Source organism: Dreissena polymorpha, chromosome 14, assembly GCF_020536995.1.
Source record: "Dreissena polymorpha isolate Duluth1 chromosome 14, UMN_Dpol_1.0, whole genome shotgun sequence".
Classification (NCBI taxonomy): Eukaryota; Metazoa; Mollusca; class Bivalvia; order Myida; family Dreissenidae; genus Dreissena; species Dreissena polymorpha.
In genome coordinates this window covers 69,554,888-69,582,481 of record NC_068368.1, presented here as the reverse complement: position 1 = coordinate 69,582,481, position 27,594 = coordinate 69,554,888, and the positions used below count along the sequence as shown (strand labels likewise).

The window sequence follows — 27,594 nt, the reverse complement described above, 5'->3', positions numbered from 1 at the left end:
GCACACGCCAATTAAATATCCCCACTTAGTGATATACACTTTCAGAAACTATGAAATAAAGCGCGTGATTGGCGGTCAAATGTTGCAAACATACCACAATATTTTAAGAGCACGTTTTAAAGAATCTGACAAATTAACCGTTTAAATTAATTAATTTACTTTGAATGTTCGTCGTTCTAGAAAAATACTTTTCATTTGATAATTTATTAAATTTTGATCTAAATCAGCGTTCTGATCGGATTAATGATGACACATGCATTGTAGAAATGCATCGGTCAACACTCAAAATAAGGACCGCCAGATCAAGCTAAGCGGTAATGGGTTATCAAAGGGCCGAAATAATTAGGTAAGTTGCCGTATTGTCGTTAAAATTATTCATTTATGGGCGGATAAAAAAATTAAAAGCATTTCTACCGGTATTCACAATTTTAAATTGTATGCTACTGCTTTCTTTTTATCTTTTCAAAATCGAACTGGAACGTATCAAGAAATAATCCGCGAACCTTACGCATATGCCGATATAAGCCCGAGGTTTAAACAATGTGTTTTGCTCAGATCTTTTCATTTAGAATCTATATACGAAAATTCGTATATAGATTCCAAATGAAAAGATCTGAGCAAAACGCATTGTACAATCTCGTTTAACTGCGCATATTTCTTTACGAATATATATATATATATATATATATATATATATATATATATATATATATATATATATATATATATATTGTATGTAATTAAAAAAATTTTTTTTGTCAGTGTTAGGGAAATTATTGAAATGCCAAAATGTTTCTTCTATATCGTTCATCTGTTTTATTTTAATGTATAATGAATGTTTTTCGTAGTGAGGGACAGCAACAATTACAAACAGCATGAGGAAGCAATAAGACCAGGGCTGATCATTTATTTTCAAAACTTATATATTGTAATTTTGTATATTCATTCTGAATGTTTTTAATTCTTAAATCTGTTCATTAATCTGTATATGTCTTCATTAATGTGTGTATATGTTTTTTTATTTGTTATCAAAATGCAATATGTTGATACAAAAAGTCAGATTAAAGAAACAGATCAATTAAATTGTTAAAAGCTTTGTTGCCACGATTTCTAAGCATTTTAGCAATGAATGATAGCAAGTCTTTTGTTCAGTCATCCTGAAAAATGGTTCAATGATTGGATGTCAGGATGGCATCGCTTCTTATATACATGTAAATATATAGCGGCGAGGTGGTGCAGAGCTGTTTGAATCTCTGTATAAAAGCAGTGGAACGACGACGGTATACCATGGTCGATGTCGGACAATCACCGCGCCTCGTTGCAAGCCAGATCTCAAATATGCAAATCTTTATTGTTCCTATACAAATATTTTCTAGGTCAGTTCTCTGACATAAACAAAACGAGTAGAGTAGATGGTACTTTTGTGGTGTTTTCGAAATGCAATTTGCGTGCAACCGAAACTACGTGACGCGGGACATCCAACCACAAACATGAATGGAATTAAAGCCGTTATGCAAGCGGTGTGAGCATACCTGTTTGATCTCTAGTAACAGTGCTCGGTCTATGGGAATTGTCTTCACCATCAGCTTTCTGACATGCACAACTGTTCCCTGCAAATATGTGTTCTTTTCTTATAATGACAATAGAGATACATTTACATAGTATAACATAGTGTTTCATTCATATACTATCGCTTAAATGCGATGTGAAATAATTTCTGCTTGAATGCAATCAAATGACAAATTTATATTTGATGATTTTAAGTTTTTTTAAAAAGATTTTATCATGCCATTAGCATAAACTTTCTTGCAATAACTTTATTCCATGTTTGAATAGAAATGTTTCTTCCATCCTGCCGAATGACAAACTATCTTTATATTGTGATAAAATAGTGAAAGGGGTAGCGAGTCTCCATTTACGGCGGCAATTCATATCGGCTTAAGAGCACAGTTATTTTTTGAAACTACATTTGAAATTTGAATAAAAAGTCGATACATAATTGGCTCCTTTGGCATAGTCACATGAAACGATGTGACAAGACACGACCACGCAAGACAAACTTATATATTTTCTAAATCCAAAATACAAAATGCAGGTCAGTAACAAATATATATGAAAAGAGTTCTTTCAAAGTTTAGCGTTCTGTCTAATACGCTATATAAAAAAATAAACAAGGTAAAAGTGTTGAAAGCAATCGACATTTCATAAAAAGTGAATGATATGACTTAAATAGGGCATCATACTATTGAAAATGTTTACCAATCATATGCAAACGGTGTTTTCGAAGCACACAAAATGCACTTGTCTAGATGTGTTTTATGATATGAGTATAAATTAGATTGGCAAGTATTGTAACAAACCTTGTAAACGCCAACTGTCTGAGATACATGAGGTTGTGTCATTATCGAAGTGGAGCCGTCGTCGTTCTGAAACTGAATATCGTGGACGTATGATATAAAAATACACATGCGTTAATGTGTTTATTTTATCATAACAGCTTGTTCATTACAGAACATATTATATAAGTTTATTCCGACTTAAGCATTCAAAGCTCGTGGTCATAAATATACAAAAACAATTACAAGATGTCAAACCGTAGTTTAATAATTGCAACAAGTATTACTTTATTCTGTTTTTGTTTTCTCAGTGAAAAAAATATTATTTTATTCTACAAATGTAATACATGTTCTCGTATTTAAAGCATTTTAAACAAAAACAGGCCAAGTTTCCTGAACACTTGTTTTATTTGAACTATTAAGAAGTTCGATAAGTTTGAACATAATTGGACGCTATCTATACTTTGGAATTAATGATTTCCTAACATAAGCGTTTTAGGGCATTTAACAACAGTTAAATATTCATCATCAATATCATTTAGGTTGCACAACACACACATTTTGACAATGTTCTGGTGTCTTCTTCGTTTCTATAAATACTATAAGAGACGAGAAATGCAATCAAGCCATATTGTTCATATGCTTGTTATTTTCAACAACATCATGATAATATGATCTATCCTAACTACTGGTTTAAGTTACTTACATAAAATAATTGAGAATCGATTATATGACATTTACATTTCAGTTAGTGAAGTTCTGGTCTCGTTATCTTTTTTTGAATATCTGGATAAAATGATTAGTGTTCACGACACATACATTGGTAAAACCAATTCCCTTAAGAATGTCCCGTATTTTCGATGACCAATTGCTTGCGTTGTTTTACGTTCAATTTCTTATCTCTGTAATAATGCACCGTGGCTAAGAATATGTTGTCCCTGTTTCATAGTATAAAACTTCACAAAGTATTTAACGATCTTGACAGATCTGTCAGAATATCTGTCTAACTTAATTACTACACACAACCCCTTAAAATCAGAACCAAAACATTCTAACACACAAAACCAATTGACACGTATTGGTTCAATGACAAAACACAAGAATGAATGTTTAGAAGAAGTGATAACTGAAAATCAACATAATTATAGTTCTTAGGCTGTTGGCAGAAGCGAACGCAAACTCAGAGTGGAAATTCAGAAACACGTGTGACGAAAAGAAGTTTATTTTGAGATCCGGAAAACAACCATTTTTCCAATAGAATGTACAATGATCAATCATTTATCCTTTTTCATCATTTGCTGCAGGTATAATTAATGCGGATACCATTGTATACATGCACTGACGTAATTGTAATATTGTCAGCATGACCCGCTGCGATATTGGTAGGTATCAATGTAAAAGTGCTACGTTAATCCTTTTGGCGCACTCTACGTAGTCTAGTAAATAAGGCATTAAATGCCATTTTTTTATAAATATTTCCTGAATTAAAATTAACCATAGTAAAAGTAGCTTTATATATCAAAAGGGCCAAAGCTTTTGCGAATATTCAGTGGAAAGTAAATGGACGTCTGTTCCAAAACCTAACTTACATGTGTTGGACTAAAAAACTCTAGACTTATTTAATTAGTACTCAATGTCTCTGGAATTGTTTAACTTTTCAATTTTCCCCGTCTTTTTTATCCTATGTATTCATTTAAAATAACACATGTTATAAAAAGACTATATTAAAGTATGGTTATTCTATGGTGTACTTTAATTTTGAATGAATAAATGTTGGAATAATTTTTAATGAATTTGTAATGGTGCAATACCAAAGTCCGACACTGCCCTATATCCACCACCACATCCCAATCAGCTTCTAAAACGGCGATTTTGTTTTAGTACTCTTGATTTATACAGAAAAGTTAATTCAACCAATGTTGTGTATGTGCACATTCTAAATATAAGACAAAAAGGTGGTGTTAAGGGCAACAAAACTATTGTTAAATTTTTAAAGTAGTGGTAAAAGGAAATCAATAAAACAGAGTTTTATACAAATCAAACAATATGGAAAAGTTCAATATTCTTTGCAGATTTGGTAATGCGACTCATTAACTTTTGGTTGAACGTTTTGTTCTTCAACATGTACAAATAAACGTATCGGCATCGGTAAACTTTGCAGTTATACATTTCAGTGAAATAGTTTGTGGGGCAAAATTGAAACGCCATGCAATTTCTATTACGATACGAGTAACACAATTTTTAGATGGGCGCTTTAGCGCCCGTCTAAAGTGCTTAGTGTGAAATTCAGGTCGATACGGCCTAGGTATGATTAACCCAATACCAGCTTGCGTATCCGCGCAAGAAAGAGTTGTATAATTTATGCAAGAGGTTTGAGTTCTCCAATTATGTGTATTCACAAATGGAAACATTATATTAATATCGTGTTACATTCAATATTTTCGAACGGTGTTTTATAGAAAAGAATCAATAAACAATGATCGTATTGTACGTGTCGCGGAGGAGATTGTTCATGAATGATTAAAATAGTTCACTTTCTGCTGCGTGTGCGTGACGTAGTATTTTCGCTCAGCTCATTCATAAATCTGAGGCAGGCGATAAACAAAGGGGAGTCCGTGTGAGAATAACGCAGTAGTATAAGGTTACGCTTGTTTATATTCACAGGTCTCAATTAATAATACGTTGACCACGAGTTCAACAATTATTACAGGGATACGATAGACAACATACAAAAATGTTTCATTATCGCTGAAACTGTTGAAAAAACATTTAAATATAACAATAATATTCTCTAAAAAATGTAGTCTTGCTGTTTTGAAATAAGGTTTGGAATTTGGTTTTCTAAATAACTTAATTCAAAACAAAAGTTTAATTATGGTGTTTTTTACTTGTTAGTCGCATATTTACCGCATTATAATGTGTGTTATAATAGGCAAACCATACATTAGTAAAATTCAATCTGCCTTCGCACATAGAAGGAATGGGTCAATTAGGTGCTGCGTTTCCTTTGCTTACTTCAGTTAGAGGTCAATTATTTACGTAATAGCAATCACAAGGCTCCGACTTCAAAGGATTTGCGGAGCGTTCTTACATAATAAAAGTCGTAGTCGCATGGTATTTGCGTTTTGCGTCCTATTTGGTCACGTGGTTCTTTTTCCCGGTTGTTTTGGCATTCATGATATGAGGCTATTAATAGATACGACTGTCGATAAACAAAGGAAAGTTTACGGGTTATAACAACGCAATAGGTTACGCTCTCGCATACAACTCAATGACGTAGTACAGGTCGTAAATTGAGAGATTCGGGAAAAAGTTGACGCTTATTTATATTCTCAATTTATAAAACGTTGAACATAAGTTCAACTATAATATTCTCAATTTATAATACGTTGAACATAAGTTCAACAATAACTTCAGCGATACGATAGACAAAAAAAAAAGTTTCATAATTGCTAAACCCGAATATAACAAACAATTTATAATAATAATACGAATGCAATAGTAGAAGGTTAGTAGAAGGTTAAGCTTGTTTATATTCACAGTTTTCAATACATAGACAGTTGGATATGAGTTCATCAATTACTACAGGCATACTATAGGCAACCTCGAAAATGCTTTTTAATCGCTAAAACCGAAAACAACTTAATATATTATATTAAATATATTTATAACAATAAATGTCTTTTAAAAATGTAGTCGGCGTATACGCTGACTTTGAAATAAAGTTAGCGATTTACTTTTCTAAATAATTAAATACAATTAAACAAAAGTTAAACTATTGTGTTGTGTTTTTCACTTGTAAGCTGCATATTCACCGCATGAAATGTGTGTTAGCATTGTCAAACCACACATTAGTGTGAGTAAATAAAAAATATACTACGGGAGAGCACTTCATATGTGTCCTCATATGCCTTGTTATGAGTATCTTTCTTCACTATCGAAATATATCGTATGTTTATATTTTATTTAAACGCAGTTTTCTTTCGACACATTTAAATCACACGTCAATAGCGCCGTCATGCGAAAATGGGTCTTATGCGTTTCGGCAAGCGTTTGTTAAACCCAACATGTGCTTTTGCGCAGTCAGGCCATAGGGGATGCTGTTCGCTTTAAAATTACTCAATATATTATGTTTCTCCTTACCAAAAGGAGGGATAGCTGAGTGGGCTATTTATATGATGGGCGCATATGGAATAAGACCCATTTTCGCATGACGAGGGTCATTACAAATCTCATTGCGAATTGAAAATGCCACATTTAAGAACAATGCTTTTTGATACAAAATTGAATTGAAAATAGCAAACTTGTTAATAATGGCAGCCTATCCACACATTAAGGAATGATTTCCAGACGTGCTGACCAAGTACGGCAAACATTGTGGTATGATAATTAAACGATTTTCTCTTATCGTAACACTATACTATTTCGCTAATGATTGTTTTCTCATCTCTGAGGCGAAAGTGAAATTCTGCGAGATGGATTGTAACGCGTAATTGTAACAGGGCCACAATTTGTGTCGTTTGAGCATACAGAGAGTAGTCCGGAATTCCTTACACTGAACAGTGCTACATCCTTTGAATTGAGCACATACGCAGTGATGTAGCAAAAATTCAAAGGTTGTATCTCGAATCAGCTTATTAAATATTCGAAAATATTCATGCGTGTCTGTTGGCGTTATGTAAAAGTCACTAAGATGAAAACTGAAACAGCTACGCCTAAAAGCGCATTAGTGCTCTATACCTATGTTTATGTTAGCGTTGTTGACACCGTGTGATATGCTCGGGTAATAAGTAAAGCATAAACAGCAATGTTTATATACTTTTATTCCTCCATATACAAGATACGAAGATTGTTGTATATTTTGAATTTGTATATGGTGTCAAAAATCAAAAGTTTTGTACACGGAACTTTCATTATGAATTTATATTATTGGTGTGATAGTCATTTGATATTAGAAAAAAATATTCCTTAAATATGATGGTGACTGCAAATTTTCTTTATATTAAGTTATGATTACCATTTTCATCATACTTTCTATGCTTTCAGAACTTCCAAAAAGCATGCTGTTTTTATTTTGTCTTAGTTATTTCTATGAAATAATAAGGATGATAAAAAGTGCACACAAAACTCGACCCGTGCGCTACGACGCACACTTTATAAAGTTGAATGGCGTGTGTTCATTTCAAACTTGCGATTGATTTTCAAAAATCAATTGCGTGTTAAATTATGCAATAGCGAACATCTTCAGTGCCTTCAGCGCTTTGATTGATTAAAGCGATGTGAGACATTAATGACTATAGAAGTCAACGATTTGAACGCCATCAACAAAGTTTCGAGAGCCGCTTTGTGTTACCCGGCGATTGCTAGACATTACTGATGACGTCCGCATGGTCACGTGTATATCCTCACTGCGCACGCGCCACCAGTTACTCTGGATATCCGCTTCCGCTTTAATACGCCTGAAAATGGAATTGAGCTAGAATTAAGATCATGAAATACACTTTTACATATATTTATAAACTAAAATATTTCTTCATTAAATACTTAAACGTTCAAAATGACACATTTGCTCTTTGTCCGTAAAGCTAAATGACATCAATCTTGATAAAAAGAACATATACATTTATGCAACTATTGCAACATTTTGTATAATTAGATTTGATTCCAGAATTTATAATTATTATGTATTTTTTCTGAGCCTAAGCTTAGCTTTCTTAGCTAATTTGCATCAGCATAATTTTAGGTATTGATATTTACATTTGAAATAAATATGCATATATATTTAAGTTTTCACCGTCTACAACCGATAAACTCCTGTTATCCATACCTGAATATGAAAATGCCGACTATGGCGAGGACGACAATGACGCTGCTCAGACTGATCGCCACAACTGCACTGGAGGACAACGCTTAAAGAAGAACAGTATGACATACTTACTAATAGTATAGGCGTATCGATGGAAGAACAGGCTAAATGTTTCTGCGTTTATCGTCGTCCCGTAACAGCATGTTTAAAAACACCAACAAAACACATGGTACAAATACTATTATACTGAAAACAATAATATTTATCATAATAAACACATAATAAATAATTTATTAATTATTACTACCACTACTACTACTACTACTACTACTACTACTACTACTACTACTACTACTACTACTACTACTACTACTACTACTACTACTACTACTACTACTACTACTACTACTGCTACTACTACTACTACAACTATTACTTCTACTACTACTACTACTACTACTACTACTACTACTACTACTACTACTACTACTACTACTACTACTACTACTACTACTTCTACTACTACTACTACTACTACTACTACTACAAAAACAACTTCTTCTACTGCTACTACTACTACTACTACTACTACTACTACTACTACAACTACTACTACTACTACTACTACTACTACTACTAATAATAATAATAATAATTATAATAATAATGATAATAATGATAACAATAATAATAATACTAATAATAACAATACTAATAATAACAATAATAATGGTGATGGAAATGATAAGAGCGATTAATGACACTGCCATGTAGGAAGTATTTCTTACAGAAAGTTACGCAGAGTTCTCCGCGAAAGCCGCAAGCGGGTCGGTTGGGGGGACGACTGCCGCGCACTGGCCAGTGTATCGGAACTTCCGGTATCAGCTCGAATTGGTTCTTCCAACCTTCGAATTGCGCAACTACCTTCAATACGTATATACACGGTAGGTTATCTTCAGGGAGATTCCAAAAGTAAAGGCAATAAAAAGTCATGTAAGTTAAAATTTGAAATGCAAATGTACGAACTCATCATCTTTTAATATCATTTAAATCCACTGACAAAGCTTTGAGTTTTTAATTGTTGCTGAAGGCTAAATCCTATTGTTTTGTTGTTGTTGGTGGTGGTGGTGGTGGTTCACTGATAGAACGCTTCCAAAGAATGTGTGAAAAATTTGCGTTTAAATGAAACTTATAACACTAAAGCTTACCTTAAATTGTCCTGTTTCTAGGTCCATGTCGAGTAAGGTGAAATCAATCACTCGGTCACCGTTTGGATTAATATAGAATGGTCCGCCGATTCCTTAAAAAATGACCTTAATATGTAGACATAAAAGATGGAGGTCTATTTCAAATATTATATAAAAGCGGCGGTCTACACGAATGTTCATTTAATGTACAGTTATGTTTATCCATGTTCCTTCAAGTGATGGTTGTAATTGCGAACGACGGAAATTTTTAAAGACGTTTGTTCTTATTCCTTCACCATTAACAACGCGCATTTTGTTTGGTTTTGTGCAAAAGTAAATACATTCCATCCTTTGCATGGGTTTCTATGCATGTGCACTAAACAACTATCATATATTATTAAATATAAACATATATAAGTTAAGAGTTCTGTTCCACATCCGTTTAACAACTGTTTTCCCGTCACGAGGATTCTCGCCTGCCGCCATAGTCTCATTAAGTGCAAGCGCATACAATGTGAAGGAATCGTATAGGCCTATGTTCATTGTGGACACCTACAGCAGACATGCAATTAATACTTATAGCGCAAATGGTTAACCGAAACTTTCTTCGATAATATTTTCTTCAACTATTAATAATTAATATATTAGTTTCTAAAAACCAAACATAATAATATAAGTCGAGTGTGTCTGTATGGTTCTCTTCTGCAAAACTAACAATCTCTTTTATGTGAACTTAGCGAGAGCTTATTGAAACGGCCCCCAGAATCTTTGTATCTTTGTAAAACCCAGTCAATAGACTGTATGAAACTAGGCAATGTTAATATGCATGTATTATATATAAAAATTGGATCACAGCGGTTGATAGAAACAATCTTATATACCAGACATACCGTTGTTATAAACAGCTAAACCGATTCAAGGCTTGATACCTCGTGGTCTTTTTTCCACATGTAGTTGTACTCGGTCATCGCGCGCCTCTTTACTTCCGCCTCGAACCACGCAAACTGAAGGTCTTCCGACCGGCGTGTCCTCACTACCATCACCGCCTCGTAAGCCTTCCGGGCCGCCTGTGGATGCACGTGGATATAACCAAAAAGCACTGAATTGACGGATTTGTGGGATAAAAATACACGATATAGAAACGTTAAGTTATTTTACTATTATCACTGTCTATGTCGTTTAAGAGTGACTTAAAATACTATAATCCTGTTTTGGAAAATATATGCTAAATGTTGCAATGATTCAGAAATGCGGTGATAAAGCTGGTGTAGCTGATGATAAACATTAAGATGTTGGTATGATTAGTATGATGGTGGTTGTTGCGGATGTTATTGTGGATGATTGCTTTTCGTTGTGTTGGTGGTATTAATTTTGCTTACACTGATGATGATCAGGAGAAGGAGGGGAATGCTGATCATAACGATGATTTAACAACCGTCTTACCTGGTCCAAATCGTCTCCTCTTTCCCAATTATAGTTGCCTGCATTCGGGTCGCCCCAATACGTGAAGAAGAATATCAGCACGTATTCTCCGAACGTAAGCGACGATTTTTCCTTTGCCAGTATCGCCATCTGGCGGAAGTGGTCCGCGTTACCGGCAAATATGAATACTGAAATAATCCAGTTTCCAGATTCATACATATATACGAGAAGATACTTGTATTAAATTCATGATGACGATTTGCAATCACTAACGATTACCATGACACAATGGAATGACAGATATATACTACTTTCGACTTTTATCGACCAAATAGTTTATATTACGAAAAAATAAAACATACATTTATAAAAAATATAATTTTAAATCGAGGAATTATGTTTCAATGTCTTTTTGAAGTATTTGTATACCTCTTGACACAAAACCAGCTTGACTGATCACTCGGAGTATCTCTACGCGCAGGTCTGCAGCTTTTGCATTAAAAAGGACTGGGTGCGATTTAATGTGGGGTGCTTCGATTTCGAATGTGCGCTGAAAATCGTCATAATGCGCATTGAATCATGATATAACAGTGGCAAAACATATCAGAATCAGGGCTTAAAAAAATATTGTTTAGTATATTTAATAAATGATCCAGATTTCGAAACAGCATATCTGCTAAGACTCATTGTGCCTGATTTCGTAAGAGATTTGGTCTTGTGGAGTTATTTTAAGGTAATTCAAAATACTACTAAGTCACACATTATCACGCTAGTTTATTTGCTTTATAGTTATGTAAATGCATTTTATATTTATAACGGTGTATTTTTTATTGAATGTTAGAATAAATGTTTGTTTTAACAATTTATATTGACGGTATGTGATGTTCGTTATGCGCACCTTTAAAGTTTAGACTCCGACCACTTGTAGGCAAAAGATGGTGGTATTCATATAAGCGCGTGTATACAGTGTGTATAAAGTCAGCGTTCATATTCACAACACTTTCACTATATTTAATATTTGGGCTGAAGATAACATTTATATAAAGGACAATTTTTTCATCTTGAAACGTTTATGTTGTCATTATTAATTCTTTGACCTGGTAATCAGAGACGCAGATACCGCGTGTTTCTGTGAAAATTTACTACGTATTGAACACGAAGTGCTTGATATTCATAGTATGTAGTTATCACAAAGATCTGCTATTTTACACATGTTCTAGACCTGTTTTGGTACAAAATTAGCTTTCGAAATGTTTCACATTTAATTTTATGTTAATGTTTTAAAGCAAATAAGAAAAGAACAAACACTTTTCAATTTTCAAACGTGTTTAGAATTGTTGTATGATGTTAAAAAATTATTTAATTTTCTACGCAAGTGTTTTTAAAGGTTTCGTCTAATTTCGAAAATTTTCGTTGAATATTTATAAACCGATATTTACTTGCTACATAGTTGAGCAAAAATCGATTATATCCGTATGATCATATACTGTCTGGGCAGTAACCAACTAACAACAAGTTGGAATAAACCAACGGTGGCAGACGAATGTCCGTTAAAAAAAAAAAAAGATACTTTCATGTCTGGTCTTGGAACTGGTATTCAGCAGACATTTGATGGACTAATTAGGCGCACAAAGAGTGTATGTCGGAGTTTTAGTGGTCCTTCCGCGTCTGACATTGCATGAAATGTAAACCCTTAATGTGGCCTAGCACTGCTACCTTATTTATAGACTCACGAATGTTGGGAAACACAAGAGATGGGTTTGTCAGAAACAAAATGACCCTAATGCGCCACTTTGAATTTTTTTTACCGTTGACATTGAAGAATGACCGTGACCTTTCACCACTCAAAATGTGCAGCTCCATGAGATACACACGCATGCTAAATATCAAGTTGCTACGTTCAATATTGCAAAAGTTATGAAGAAGGTTAAAGTTTTTGAATTATTTTTTTTGACCTTTGATCGTGAAGGATGGCCTTGACCCTTCACCACTCAAAATGTGCAGCTCCATGAGATACACATGTATGCCAAATATCAAGTTGCTACGTTCAATATTGCAACAGTCATGAAGAAGGTTAAAGTTTTGGTTAAAGTTTTGGGACACGTTTCGGTATTGAATTCGGATCGCCTAGATTAAAAGAGCGTATACCAACCATTCCGCTAATCGTTCAGCCTTTAAAAGAAGATGCAACAAGCGTATTTTAAAAAGCGAACGTCTTTTGTCAAGACATATTTTCAGAAACTATTTACTGAACAGATTTTAGCCAGTATAATGATACGAATATACATATGTACACATTTTAACTATTGTCAAATTTGGTATTAAATTGCTATAAATAGATTTCTGTTCAGCAATGTTTTACTTAAAGGAGAATAAGATATGTACACAAATTATTAATGATACCTGAAAACTTGTCCCAACAAGATTGCTTCGGTAATCGTTTGCGTCAAAGATATTGGCTATGTCTGACCATCCGAAATACTTGAACACCTTCAAAGAGTGAAATGCAACATTAGAATCAACGGTGGGGAGTACGCAAACAAAACGATCCATCGGTCATTTTCGACTCATGTACTACTCATGTACAACTTAAAAGTAATCCGGGTACTCTCAAGTATAAAAGAATCAACCATGAGAACTGAACGTGTACTTAAACGTACCCGAATGTGGGCGGATGTATTTACGAGCACTGTCTGTACCCGGGTTACATTGCAGTATACTTACGAGTACCCGGGATACTTTTAAATAATACCTGAGCCGACAACGACACAATATTTTACCAACATTTAATGCATCAACAAACGTCAAACAACACAAACAGATCCTCCGTACTCCTATTACCGGTGTACCCGAATTACCGGTGATGTTTGTAAATACGCTACTACGTCACAGCACGCGCATTTTCATTTACAACTTCCGTCGGAGACTGTTTACTATTTTTACCGTTAGCTGTCAAAACGATAAATACTCTAATGTCTTTTCTTCCGGTAAGTAGGTATTAAAACACGAATGCCCATGCAGTCAGTTTTCGTTATTAACAAATACAATCTGGTTGATCATACAGTTTTCTCCTTTTGAAAAGTCCGTCTGCAAATGTTTACATAGTACATGTAGCGTAGACAACAGCTGCGCGTTTTCATTACCCGGATGTACACACCGACACTTTGCATTACTGAGCGAAACTGCTCAATTGTCATGAAGATTCTTATTATTGAAATGATTATTATACCAAAGATTTGAACGTAAGTTAAAACATGTTTTGTCTTGTTTAGTTTCAGTTCCCACCTGTGAAGAAGAAAAGCGTCAGTATGAATCAAACCAGCTGTTTATGGCATATAAACAAGTTAAAGAAAATGACACTTCAGTTAGGAAAGCTGCTCAAATGTATGGTGTACCTTAAAGTACTCTCAGGGACAGGACTGAAACTGTATCAGAAACAGATAGATTTCTTATCAACTCTGGTCCATCCCCTGTATTGACATAAGGTGAAGAGGTTGAACTTGTTGAGAATGTTTCATAGTATTGGTTATGGGTATAGCCGGGCTGAATTTATCAACATTGCAACTGATTTTGCAGTGTGTCTTGGTCGGAAAGTGCCAACAGGTCTCCCTTTTTGTAATTCTTGGTTTGAAGGTTTCAAGAGACGTCATAAACAGTTGACATTGGCAAAGCCACAAAAGTTGTCACAACTTCGTGCCAAATGCACTTCAAATGAAGTCCTTGATAAATATTTCAATGAGCTCAATGATGTTTTAGTCAAGTATAATTTAACAAACAAACCAGAAAATCTTTTTTTACATTGATGAAATAGGAGTGCTCATAGAACATAATCCTAAGAATGTAATATCTTTAAAGAACACTAAACCACGAACTATAACATCAAATCGTGGTAAAACAGTCACCAACATGCCATCTGGTAATGCCGTTGGGAGTCGAATCCCACCTTATTACATTTTTTCTGGTATATGCTGGAATGATGAGTTATTGAAAGGCTGTTGTCCAGGTGCGAATGGTACTGTCACATACAGTGGGTGATCCAATTCAACACACACACAATGAACACACATTTTCTTAAACATGCTCCATCCAATGGCTTTCCTTTGTTATTGCTTTTTGATTGACACAAATCACATGCTAATCTGACTTGAAGAGATTTGGGTAAAGAGCACTATGCGATATTTTTTGTACTACCATCCCATACCTCTCGTGTCACACAACCCTTGGACGTTTGCTGCTTCGGACCTTTAAATTGTGTCTTTTATAGTGAATGTCAAACATTTCGTAGAAACAATCCTGGTCTTTAGATTACCCGTTTGAATATTGCTGAATTGTCCATTAAAGCATATAACAAGGGACTTAGTACTCCAGAAAATCTCATATCTTCATTCAAAAAGCTGGTGTCTACCCTGTGCAGAGGAACCACAATCTCCCTTCAAAGACAGCGCAATCAAATATTTACACTAATACACAGGCTGCCGTCATTCCTGAAAACAAAACTGAAAGCTTTTTAGAAAAAAGAAAAAAATACAAAAGTTATGGAAAGCCACAGAAAAGAACATTACCATCATCGGTAACTGGTAACTTGATGCCACCATCAAAAGAGAGTAAACTGAAGAAAATAGATATTGTCACAACAACAAAAAAAACAACTAAGGAGAAAACAAGTAAAGGTTCTGAAAAGAGAACAAAAACAAACTTGCATTCCTACAAACATAGTGAGGCCCAACAACCAAGCACCTCTGGACTTAATGCACCTTACATTGATTATTATGACTCCAAACTGACTGATGATGAAGCTGACAGCACTCCATGTTGTGTATGTGGCAACACCTCACCAGAAATAAACTTAATTTAAACATTAGAAATTATTCAGTGGGGTAAATGTGACAAATGTAGCCACCGGACTCGTCTAAAATAGTGTACTCCATTGAGGTGCTTGAGGAGAAATTCTACATTCCTTCGCCCTCATTCTGAAAATGAAAGCTAATTAACACAACACTCATTCATATTAAATTTATTGTTTGCAAATTTATCACATGTGTTAAACTTTGATGTATTGTTTGTATATATTCGACAGTATGGAAGTTTAGTTCAGTACAGTGTGATTTTCTGAAAATGCGTTTTGTCTGAGTGAAAACTATGTCATCACCGGTAATAGAAGTAAACAGTAAAAACCAAAATGGCGGACAGTGACTTACTTATGTGATGGATTAAATGAGTTTTCGTTAACATATAAGGTAGGTTTCGTATTAACTTGAGGAAAATTGAATGCGTATGATAATTATATGATTTTTGTTTGACGGAGGTTGCATTTAATATTATTTACTTACAAATGAATGCTTACGTCACCGGTAATACGGGTACCCAGGATATATTGTATTATTTTTTTCAAGCTTGCTACGTAGAGGTATGATACAAAGAAAAACTGGTTACTGCCATATTGTGATGTAAGAAAACCACTCGGATATTTTCGCCGTTATTTAATTCCAATTCTTACCGATTTATTACAAAACGACATGGCAGGTATGGTTTATTTCTATATGCGACACGCACAGGAAATTAGTGTGTATTTTGGCAACAGAGAATAAGTTCACTGCGTTGACTTTTATTCCGGACAAAAAAGCACAGACCGCACATTCAAATCTATTTAACACTTTCCGCTCATTTTACATTTTCTATTTTCCAAACTAAACATGACTCCACTTTAGGCACAATCTTCCATCCATGCTGATGTGCGATATTTTACTCACATGCGATACACTCAGTTTCTTTTTGCAAAGATAATCTTCATCTAAAAAAAAATGCAATGGAGATAGAAAAAAAATCAACCGTCTTTTGCAACTGCAACTGCGCTGCAACCATACAAGAAACCACTCCCGGGATAACCTACCTCGATGTAAAAGCGGGCGAAGCTATTCATGGTGAATGACATCCGGGTAAGCAAGGCGAACTTCTTCTTGTTTCCAAGCTCCTCGTCTGACCCAGCGTACGTGATGTGGGGCAGGTTCCATGAAACCGCCATGCGGGACACGGTCGACACGGAGGGGCTGCATCCTGTGTATGAGAGTTTGAGCGTATCATGCGTGTCTTGAAAAAGACCAGCGTTTGTGTTTGTGGTCTTTAAGACGATACCTGACGCACGTATTTCGAACCCTTTTCCCTTATGTAACTTCTAGCACAAAGTTGTTTCAGCGTTAAATTTGATTACATATACCCGAAAAGTAATTAACCGTATTTTTATCCACCCACTGATTATTACATGATCTTCTATTCATCAAATGAACATTGTTGCAGACTTATGTTCTACGCGTCAATTTTAAAATGCAGTTATTTGATTGAACCAACATGTAAGTTTATGTTTTTCTTATGTCGTAGTGACATTCGATTTATACAAGAAATCTCACCAGGCCCGATGATCACGTGTGGGTTGTACGTGTAGCGCATCTCGGCCGCTAGCGCGCCCCACTTAAGCGCCACACATGAGGGCACATCACAGGGCATCAGCACCAGTCTCTGTGGAAAGATGCGTGTGCACACATGTGACGCGTTATATATGACTGACATTCACATATATACATAAATTATCTGCAATGTAAAAAAGTTAATGATGAACGACCTTAAGATGCAAACAGTTTTTATTGCGCAATAAACGTTTTAATCACTAAAGTTTGTGAATCAGTAAATACTGCTTGCAATTACAGGTTTAAGCATGCTATGCTTATCGCTAAAACTTAATGATGATTTCGTTCGATTTCTATTGCTATATAATCAGGTAGGGGAAGTTTTATGAATTACATTCTTGAAATTAATTAAGTGTTCCACAATCTTTCAATTTAAATGTAGAATTGGATATAAAGACAAAAAATCAGATGTTTTTACAAATAAATTAGGCAAGAAATTCAATTTTGAGGTGTAAACTAGTTTTTCCAACAATGTGCACACGTGACCTTGCTTTCAGCGGAATCGCGCGACACAGTTACCAACTCTTTCGAGGTCATTGAAGCACATAGTACTAGATTATTCACACAACTTGTTCTTAAGATTGGTCGGTGTGAAAATATATTAACGATGAAATACGCAGTATGCACGACATAAGAACGAAGAGCGTAAAGGTAAAAAGACAAAACAGTAAACCAGTTTATGTGAATATCTATTTTACGCAAGTTCTTACCACATTAGAAATCCCCTGAAGCATTTCGCAAGTCCGGTTAAAGCCAAGTTGCACAATTCCATAAGTTCTATTAATCATGAACGGAATGTACAGAGATGTCGACCGTTCAATAACGACGCCGACAGTGATGTTGTTGTCAGAGCCGGTGTTGCACTCAAATATCTCTAATAGAGACTCAGGATTGCAAGTTGCGAACCCAATAAGTACTGTTATTAACAAGATATGCCTTAAATTCATTGTCTTCTTAGAATAGGATTTCCAGAGTTCTAGGTGTTAATTCCACAATAATTTCCTTTCAGCCGGTTTCTAAAGAGATAGAAGTCCCTGCTTTTGCTATCTCATCAAACAGAACTCTTCGTGCTAAATATATGTACTGCTTGTTTTGCATCAACTATGTTTTCAAAAGTGACTGTTGTAATAATGCATTCTGATTGAACAAACATATTACTATTTAACCTAATTTTGTTTTAGAATATGTCAAATTTGCATAACCGCATGAATATATTTGCTTACTTCGGTCAAAATTACTCCTATGTGTTTAAATACTATCATACAGTGCTGTCACTTCCCGTAAAAAAGCAAGAACCGAGAACCTTATTTGCATGTTTGAGTTTGATCTTATTCTATTGGTCAGTATAGTTCAAGTATAACTGTTTGCAATCTCCAATGCCGTGACTTAAACAGTACGATGAACATATCTTAACTGATGTGAAGCTTTTAAGGACAACGTTGGCTTCAGAGTACATAATTAGCACAATGGATACAATTTAGAACGCATGGCTTAGTGTTCTAGCATTTGCGGTTCATTATAGTACTAGTAAAACTTTGCGCGACATCAATCTCTAATGACTTCACAAATCAATTACGATGAACATATGTTAATTGATATGTAATTTCACGACCAACCTTGATTTCAGCGGACATAATTAGCGAAAGGGATACTATTTAGAATCATCGTTTGCTTAGTGTTGTAGTATTGTTTTGCAAGAAATATAAATGCCGCCAAAAATGCGCACCTTATATATTGCCTTGTTGTTGTGTTTATGTGATGTTCACGATAGTTTAAAACGTGAAATGTATATGCTGATAACGTTTTTATTATAGTTCCATCGAATAAGTAGGCTTTTTAAAAACATATTTCATGCTTATACATTAGTGGGATGGGAATAATGTTTGCATTTTTAAAACATGTGTTCACATAACACAATTTTCCTAAATGTTAGTTTTCCCAGTTTCCTCTGTTTTCAAGACCCTGTGTCCATCCTGTTATCTTTCGATTGGTTCACTGCGTTTAAGACTCTATTTTACAATCAATCAGTTGCTGATCGATGTAAATTATAAGATATCAACGGACAAAAATAATGAAAGATAATAGGCTTTTGATTATAAATGTAAAGGCTTTGATTTTTTATCCGTCTCGTTTGTATAGTTCACCAATTAGCTAAGTTAGTAATACGCCAAGTCTGAAGGAAAATATTTAACATAAACCTTGTTAATGAAAATATTTATTTACGCAGTATGTTCGACCTATCATTGATCAACGTCTACGAATTTAATGAACCAAATGTTTTATTCTAACATAATACTGATATTTCATTGTTCATTTTGGCAAATTAAGAATTATAAATTTAAAACAAGTTCTTAAATCTGTATTGTAAGCAAGCAGGTCAGTAAAATCTATGTGAAGCATTCGACACATTTTTTTAATCAAACTTAGGGACAACTTTGAAACAGTCTGACAAAACCTGTTAATGAAATGTCAAAACTGAAGTAATTTCTGGCCAAGAGATACCCAAGTAGTAGTTAGAATGGCGCCATGCCATGTTCACTTAACTTTTAATAAAATGATAAATATTTTAACTTTAAATTGTGTAATAAGTTTGAAATAATATAGTATTTAAACGAATTCATTTCTCTTACCAGATATACGTCTAATAAATGTTAGATTAGTAATGCGACGCTATCATAAAATATGTGCTATAAGTATGCCCTGCGGAAACAGAAATTCCATGTTGGATTAAATGTGTAGAACATCAATTGTTATATAAGTTAGAAACGGCATCACGAACAACTTTTCTTGGAATCATTTAAAAACGCGATGTTTCCCTTATTTTGCAATTTTCGTCATATAATATGAATTTCTTTTACATATTTCTGATGTAAGAATTGTTTGATTTAATGTTGCAAATGGTGATTTCTTAAAACAAAATGGCAGAGCATTTATTATGTACTAAAGCTTCTGTTTTAAAAAGGACCTGTTTTTTCGTTTTCCCCAAAATATGACGTTTCGGAACAAGAATCTACCTTGCTTGTTATGAATGTATGTATTGTGGTTACCACTTTAGTTTTTAGCGTAAAATAAATTATGGTACGATAATGGCTATCTAGCAATATCTAAATTTAAGTAATGTCACGAATTATTTGCTTACACAACATAATCCTCATATAGTCTAGTAAAATATTCCGGTGAATTTTTTTCTTGACTCCCGTATGACTTCTTCATTGTGTTCATATCGTAAAGATGCTAAAACGTTGATTTAAATCCTCTATACGCATTATAATATCATTATTTGTTCTTTATATCATATATAATTCAAAATACAATAAGGTTTATCATTTCGCATTGAAGTGATGTTGTAAAATATTTATTGTTGTTCAAATTTAAGGTATATAGTGATGTTTTATTTTATTTGTCCAACCTTCACTGAAAAAAAGCAAAATCTTGAAATAAAGTAAGGTACATTGAGACCGAAAACTAAATGTGCAGAAACAGAATGGTCCGTTAAACTCGGTCTAGCGGATACAATACAATGCGTAAGAAAGGGATATAATTTAAAAATCATGTTAACATACATGCAAGCAACTCTTGGTAATTAGTATAATACTGATATTTCATTGTTCATTTTGGCAAATTAAGAATTATAAATTTAAAACAAGTTCTTAAATCTGTATTGTAAGCAAGCAGGTCAGTAAAATCTATGTGAAGCATTGGACACATTTTTTTAATCAAACTTAGGGACAACTTCGAAACAGTCTGACAAAACCTGTTAATGAAATGTCAAAACTGAAGTAATTTCTGGCCAAGAGATACCCAAGTAGTAGTTAGAATGGCGCCATGCCATGTTCACTTAACTTTTAATAAAATGATAAATATTTTAACTTTAAATTGTGTAATAAGTTTGAAATAATATAGTATTTAAACGAATTCATTTCTCTTACCAGATATACGTCTAATAAATGTTAGATTAGTAAGGCGACGCTATCATAAAATATGTGCTATAAGTATGCCCTGCGGAAACAGAAATTCCATGTTGGATTAAATGTGTAGAACATCAATTGTTATATAAGTTAGAAACGGCATCACGAACAACTTTTCTTGGAATCATTTAAAAACGCGATGTTTCCCTTATTTTGCAATTTTCGTCATATAATATGAATTTCTTTTACATATTTCTGATGTAAGAATTGTTTGATTTAATGTTGCAAATGGTGATTTCTTAAAACAAAATGGCAGAGCATTCATTATGTACTAAAGCTTATGTTTTAAAAAGGACCTGTTTTTTCGTTTTCCCCAAAATATGACGTTTCGGAACAAGAATCTACCTTGCTTGTTATGAATGTATGTATTGTGGTTACCACTTTAGTTTTTAGCGTAAAATAAATTATGGTACGATAATGGCTATCTAGCAATATCATAATTTAAGTAATGTCACGAATTATTTGCTTACACAACATAATCCTCATATAGTCTAGTAAAATATTCCGGTGATTTTTTTTCTTGACTCCCGTATGACTTCTTCATTGTGTTCATATCGTACAGATGCTAAAACGTTGATTTAAATCCTCTATACGCATTATAATATCATTATTTGTTCTTTATATCATATATAATTCAAAATACAATAAGGTTTATCATTTCGCATTGAAGTGATGTTGTAAAATATTTAATGTTGTTCAAATTTTAGGTATATAGTGATGTTTTATTTTATTTGTCCAACCTTCACTGAAAAAAAGCAAAATCTTGAAATAAAGTAAGGTACATTGAGACCGAAAACAAAAATGTGCAGAAACAGAATGGTCCGTTAAACTCGGTCTAGCGGATACAATACAATGCGTAAGAAAGGGATATAATTTAAACATCATGTTAACATACATGCAAGCAACTCTTGGTAATTAGTATAAGCCTTTTTAATGTTAGCGTTTGTGTTACCAAAGCCCCATGCATATGATTCCTGACTTAAGTTTTTTATTCCTGTTTTAGAACCAGATATTTGTATCTTTTGATAAGATCCAACGAACGCCCACTGGACCTAACGATCGGTAGGCAAACATCATATCCACTACGGTAAGTACTTACAAAAATCATTATAAACATACACGGCTTATATCATATTTAGAAAATAAAGGTTGAAATTTAGCCTTTAAAATAAAAAAAAAATGTTACCAATTTTAGGCGCTTATCCTCTGCATCAAAAGTTTGCTATGTAGTGTATTGCATATTGACGTATTCAATTATTAACTCATGTTTATACGCTTTGGAAATCAATACACATGGCATGACTCAAGTGGGGTTCAAACTCAAGATTCCAAAAAAATGCCGTCTTTATTTAGAATTTTACTGCATCGATAGTGCTCATGCATATTTGTGCAGTGTTTTAATTAGAATAATTGACAGTGTTTGCGTAGTAATCAAACAAATATTATCATATTTGAATATGTCTGATCTATTCCAACTTCAACTTTGGATAATAAAACTGAAGGAACGATTTTGTTTGATGGTAAAATCACATTTAAATAAGTATCACCCATTAAATCTATAATTGCATGGGCTAGTCCATATAAGCATGAAAATAAGCAATGCTGGCTTCAATTTGAATAAATGTTGCTTTATAAATAGCGGTCAATTTTGTGAAAATTATAAGTAACAGCCCCCACAGCGCTATTATTAACCATCCTTATTTCACCATGCGTCTGATATTGGTTTTAAACCGATTATCAGGTGCGCAGATCAAAAAAGTCTACGTGATCTGACAGAATGAATTGAAAGCTATTATAATTGACTCCAACATGACTACAACATCAAACACATTGAAACACGCATGGGAGATTATACTGGGGTATATCTCTTATTGGAGTATATTAGGTTTAAATAATAGCGAAAATATCTGGTTATGGTATTCACGTCTGTAATTCCAAGGCTACATACTTTTACGATTTAAGTCTGTAAAGATAAGATAAGATACAGAACAGAAGAGAATATGTATTTTGACTTAAGCATAACAAGCTTATGGTCATATACAAATGCATGATAATTTTACAGACGTGCGTGCTGAATATAAATAATTACAATGTTCAAATAACATACATTAATTAATACATAACTTATCACTGGAGGTCAACAAAAATAAGATAAACAAAACAAGTTAAGTACACAGTCATATCGAATCATTATGGAAGGGTATTTAGGTAAAAATTACATCATTCGTGGTGAATATTACATTATGACTGATGCTTATTCTAATTTTCTTGATGACAATCCAACGTGCTTGTTGTCTATTCGTTTATACTTGATGATTGCTGCAACATTACATCATTCATGATGAATATTTACAATATGCGTAATGTCTATTCTAACATGCTTCATGACAGTTCCAACATGCTTGTTCTCTATCGGTTAAACTTGATGATTGTTGCAACATGCTTGGTGACAATCCAATGTTTGTGTGTTCATTATTCCTGAAACCAGTCATAATCGGTTTTGCCACTAAGCGTCATTAACAACAGCATTTAGCAACAGGCAGTAAGCAGAATGCAACTAAGCAGAATGCAATTTACTAAATTATGACAACAGGTGGCGCGCGTTTATTCTCCGTATGTTGAATAAATAACTTTTCGGAAAAAAGCGAAAACATCCGAATCATTTTGACTAGTAAACTGAATAAGCTGAATTAGTTCCCTTTGTTATATAATCTCCATTAAACTAAATACGTTTATTATTGTCATGAAGACCACTAGGCCTACACAACGAATTGACTTCCGTGAATGTTTTTGATATTTGTAAGATGCAATTGGCACTCAAGAAATTATACATGTATTTTATTCAGGACATAGCGGGGCTGATGTGTTGAAAATGTGGCCCATCCCTAGTCCAAATAATTACAGTAGATGTAATCTACCGATGTGGATTGTATATCGACCTCATATTTATAAAGTAGCCCAAACCCCCATTGTCACAGACCTGTGCGTGAAACTTTCAGATTTCTCTAGTCTGTTTACCAGGCTATAATTACAATGTATATAAACACATATTTATCATTTTATGACTATATAATGTCTGTGGTATAAAGTGAAACCTGAAAAATACAAGTACTCGTGTCTAGTACTGTACAACTATTGTACTCCTCGTTGAGAAAATAACTTCTTCTACTACATGTATTAAAATATCATAAAACATAATTTTAAATCATGTTGGACAAAATAAATAAAAAAAAAGTCATATAAACAGGTCTGTCATACATGTTGACGTCGCTCTTGGTTACCAAAAAAATTCCCACGCACGGATTTCAACCGTCATTGTTTACAATCAATTAAGTGCATAAGTACTTGAATTTGTAGAGCGTTTTTTAAAGATGTATGTCCAGCCACAGGTGGTTAGCGTGCGGTTATGATACTAATTAGTTAAACATCTTTTGGAATGATAAATAATCATATTATAACGAAAAATCAACTTTTCTATAAAAAGTCAAGCGAATTGTGTGATGCAATATAAAAGTACTCAAGTAAATTTGAAATTATGTAATGGATTTCCTCTCAACATACATGCAGAGTTCCAGATAACTTTTTCAGCAAAATCTTGGTTTACACTCTATAAAATAATCCAGCTTTAAAGTCTATTATCAATTCCTTTTTTCAGGTAAGTATAATTTTTGGCACATCCGCATTTAGGTTTATAGTCTAAGAAGAGCTGATGACAACTGCCGGGTTACAGCAGACTTTTTGCGATAAAAGGACCAGATAATGGAAAACGTTCGGCTTTTGGACTGTTTTAAAGGTCGTCTGTTATTCATAATAACGTTGATGTGCTGTTGATTTCATAATTGTAATGAGGGCCTAGACGAGTGGGAACTCATTGATAAAATGTTTACATTATATGCATTGATATTGAGTTTTACGCATGATCACAAATTTTGAATTCTTATTTTATTTTTCCAATGTGTAACCATACGCACAGAATTTAAGTCTACTTTTTTTATTAAATTTAATTAATTTTTTTACGACTTTAAGCGTCTTATCTTGAGCTCTGCACACATGCATTAGTAGCATATATTGAAATATATCCATAGAATTTCTTTGGTTATTGAAGGTAAATTACTGTACAAAAATTATGGTTAGTCATTAACCAACAAAAAGTTACGTCTACAAACGCGCGGTTAATTTCGGTTCAGTAGCAAATATCTTACAAAGGGGCGCAACTTCTCCTCTTACTTAAACTTTCCGTTATACGCCGTAAATTTCCGTAGTCGTCCGTAGCATTTCGGAACGACTGTCAATTGACATCATTGTATCTTGCAAGATTGTATGTTGCTTTGTGCTTGGGTGAAACTCACATCTTTCCATCGCGTTAATTTATTCAACGCATCAATATTTGATTCCATTATACACTGCGCCTATTGCACAAGTCTCTCTGCACAAACCAACATACACATATGTAGCATGCAATTAACGAACAATAATGTTGCATCTGTACACATGCATTATACCATTAAGCAGAATGAAAATAGACACTGGACATCAGGCAAGATGTAAGTGTCATCAAGAATGAAAAGGTGTCTACATACAAATTGAAAGTACCATCAAGAATCATGACACAGACACAAAGAAGGATGTAATTTTCACCTAAATACCCTTCCATAAATCATAGTTCAAGTATTATTTCACAATTTGTTTCAAAGAAGATCCGATGTTATAATTATGTTATTATATGAAAATAATTTGAATATCATTTTACATGAACACGCAAGACAATATTCAATGTTGGGCATCTAACATTTAATATTTTGATTCTTTACAAACAAATTCAAATCATTTAATGGGAGCACATTTTTTCATTCTTTATATGCGTGACAGCATACAACTAGAGCTATCTATGTCTCTAGACACAGGTGGTTAGCGTGTGGCTATGATCATCACTGCAAAAGTGATGAAGTAATGGCTGTTCAAAGCGATGCATCCCGTTTTCGGGTGATTTCGAGTTGGATACATTGTTATATATATTTGATAGTGAATATTTTTGTAAGAAAAATTGATTCTTCGTTATAATATGATAATTTATCATTCAAAATGATGTTTTCACTAATTAATATCATAGCCACACGCTAACCACCTGTGTCTCTAGATAGCACGTACAAATATTCACCCGCTTTGATAGTATAATTTATATTTTCTATCACTCACATTATATATTGACAACAAAGGTATAATTCAAGTTGAATGTTTGAAGCAACTATAGTTTTATAGCATATATTCACTAAAATATAACAACTTGCAAAGTTAAACAAGAATAATTACCATGTCCAGGAACTGGAGTTTAAATTGTTAAATAACAAATGTTATTTAAGTAGCTGTGCAAAAAGGTATGTATATAAGGTACCTACACTAAAAATGACACTCAATAACTGCATCTATTCTCATGATAGTGAATTCACTGAATTGGGCGCAAACGTTATATCTATTTTTGCCCAAAGTGATCTTGTGCTCGACCCAACTTGACCCATGTTATTCTAAGCTAGATCAGCATGTTAACACGCAGCTAAGTATGCAGCATCATATCAGCTTTGGATGGGAATATTTCTCTGAGTAAGAGTTTTTAAGTTAAATAAGGGGCTTAATTGCTTCTTAATTCCTTCTAATTTGAGGGTCATAGTTATCGGCCTTTATCAAAGATCATACATAATAATCACGAAAACATGTGGACAAATTTCAATTGGGTATCTGTAGTAGTCATAGAAATATGTACTTTTTGGAAGTAAACTTAAAGCTGATTATCAAACATGAACTTGACATTTCAAAGGACAATAGACATGTGTCAAAATAACGCGTGTACCAACTGAACATTCGATCATAATGTTTAGTGTTTTATGTTAGTTCTATTTCTATTAAAATTGTAAAAATGCTTTCTTATAGTCCATTTAGTAAAAACAGCACCATGAGAATGTATGAGATGTGTAACACCAGCGTTTTTAAAACGAAATTATTTGCAATTAACCCAAACAGGAGTAACCGCTAAGGGATGTTTCTGTTTCCAACTTCATGCCTTAATTCCCCTGAGTTTCTGACTCGTTCTCAAGCCAGAAGGTCCGCACTCGCCCTTTTCCCTAAAAATATATGGAATATAGATAACATTTTACTAGCGAATAATATTAAGTATATTAATGTAACTGTACGTAAGTGCAGAACACAAATTTTGCAAATAGAAGTTTGGTGAACAGCTTATTAAGTTGTTAAATCGTTGGTGTGCGTTCATTCGCTCGTTTTTTTAATTCATTAATTAGTTCATTTATATAAAAAAAATGATTTAAACAATCGGCATAATAATATTCTTTTAAACCAGAAATTATACACTAGATTATGCACCTAATTTGATTATTTACACATAGTATTCAGGCTAAGAAT

The 27,594-nt window shown here is 33.7% G+C and overlaps 3 protein-coding genes across 3 annotated transcripts in view; all 3 read right to left on the bottom strand.

Moving 5' to 3' along the window:
- Nucleotides 1-9,406, bottom strand: part of LOC127857462 (atrial natriuretic peptide receptor 1-like) — a 26,001-nt gene extending 16,595 nt beyond the window's left edge. The window contains exons 1-6 of the mRNA XM_052393857.1: nt 9,351-9,406; nt 8,931-9,066; nt 8,164-8,245; nt 7,690-7,795; nt 2,361-2,432; nt 1,533-1,610 (exon numbers count right to left, since the gene is read on the bottom strand). Of these exons, the coding sequence (XP_052249817.1) occupies nt 1,533-1,610; nt 2,361-2,432; nt 7,690-7,795; nt 8,164-8,245; nt 8,931-9,066; nt 9,351-9,377 (501 nt within the window). The 5' untranslated portion in view covers nt 9,378-9,406. The remainder of the gene's footprint in view (nt 1-1,532; nt 1,611-2,360; nt 2,433-7,689; nt 7,796-8,163; nt 8,246-8,930; nt 9,067-9,350) is intronic.
- A 310-nt stretch (nt 9,407-9,716) lies between these two features.
- On the bottom strand, nt 9,717-17,946 carry LOC127857461 (atrial natriuretic peptide receptor 3-like). The gene is made up of 8 exons (XM_052393856.1): nt 17,923-17,946; nt 17,156-17,264; nt 16,642-16,805; nt 13,155-13,241; nt 11,181-11,301; nt 10,773-10,939; nt 10,259-10,396; nt 9,717-9,881 (listed from the first exon to the last, which is right to left on the bottom strand). Exons 1-8 carry the CDS (start codon nt 17,944-17,946, stop codon nt 9,717-9,719), a joined length of 975 nt encoding a protein of 324 aa, XP_052249816.1.
- An 8,349-nt stretch (nt 17,947-26,295) lies between these two features.
- Nucleotides 26,296-27,594, bottom strand: part of LOC127857460 (atrial natriuretic peptide receptor 1-like) — a 29,809-nt gene continuing 28,510 nt past the window's right edge. The window contains exon 20 of the mRNA XM_052393855.1: nt 26,296-27,296. Within this exon, the coding sequence (XP_052249815.1) occupies nt 27,237-27,296 (60 nt within the window). The 3' untranslated portion in view covers nt 26,296-27,236. The remainder of the gene's footprint in view (nt 27,297-27,594) is intronic.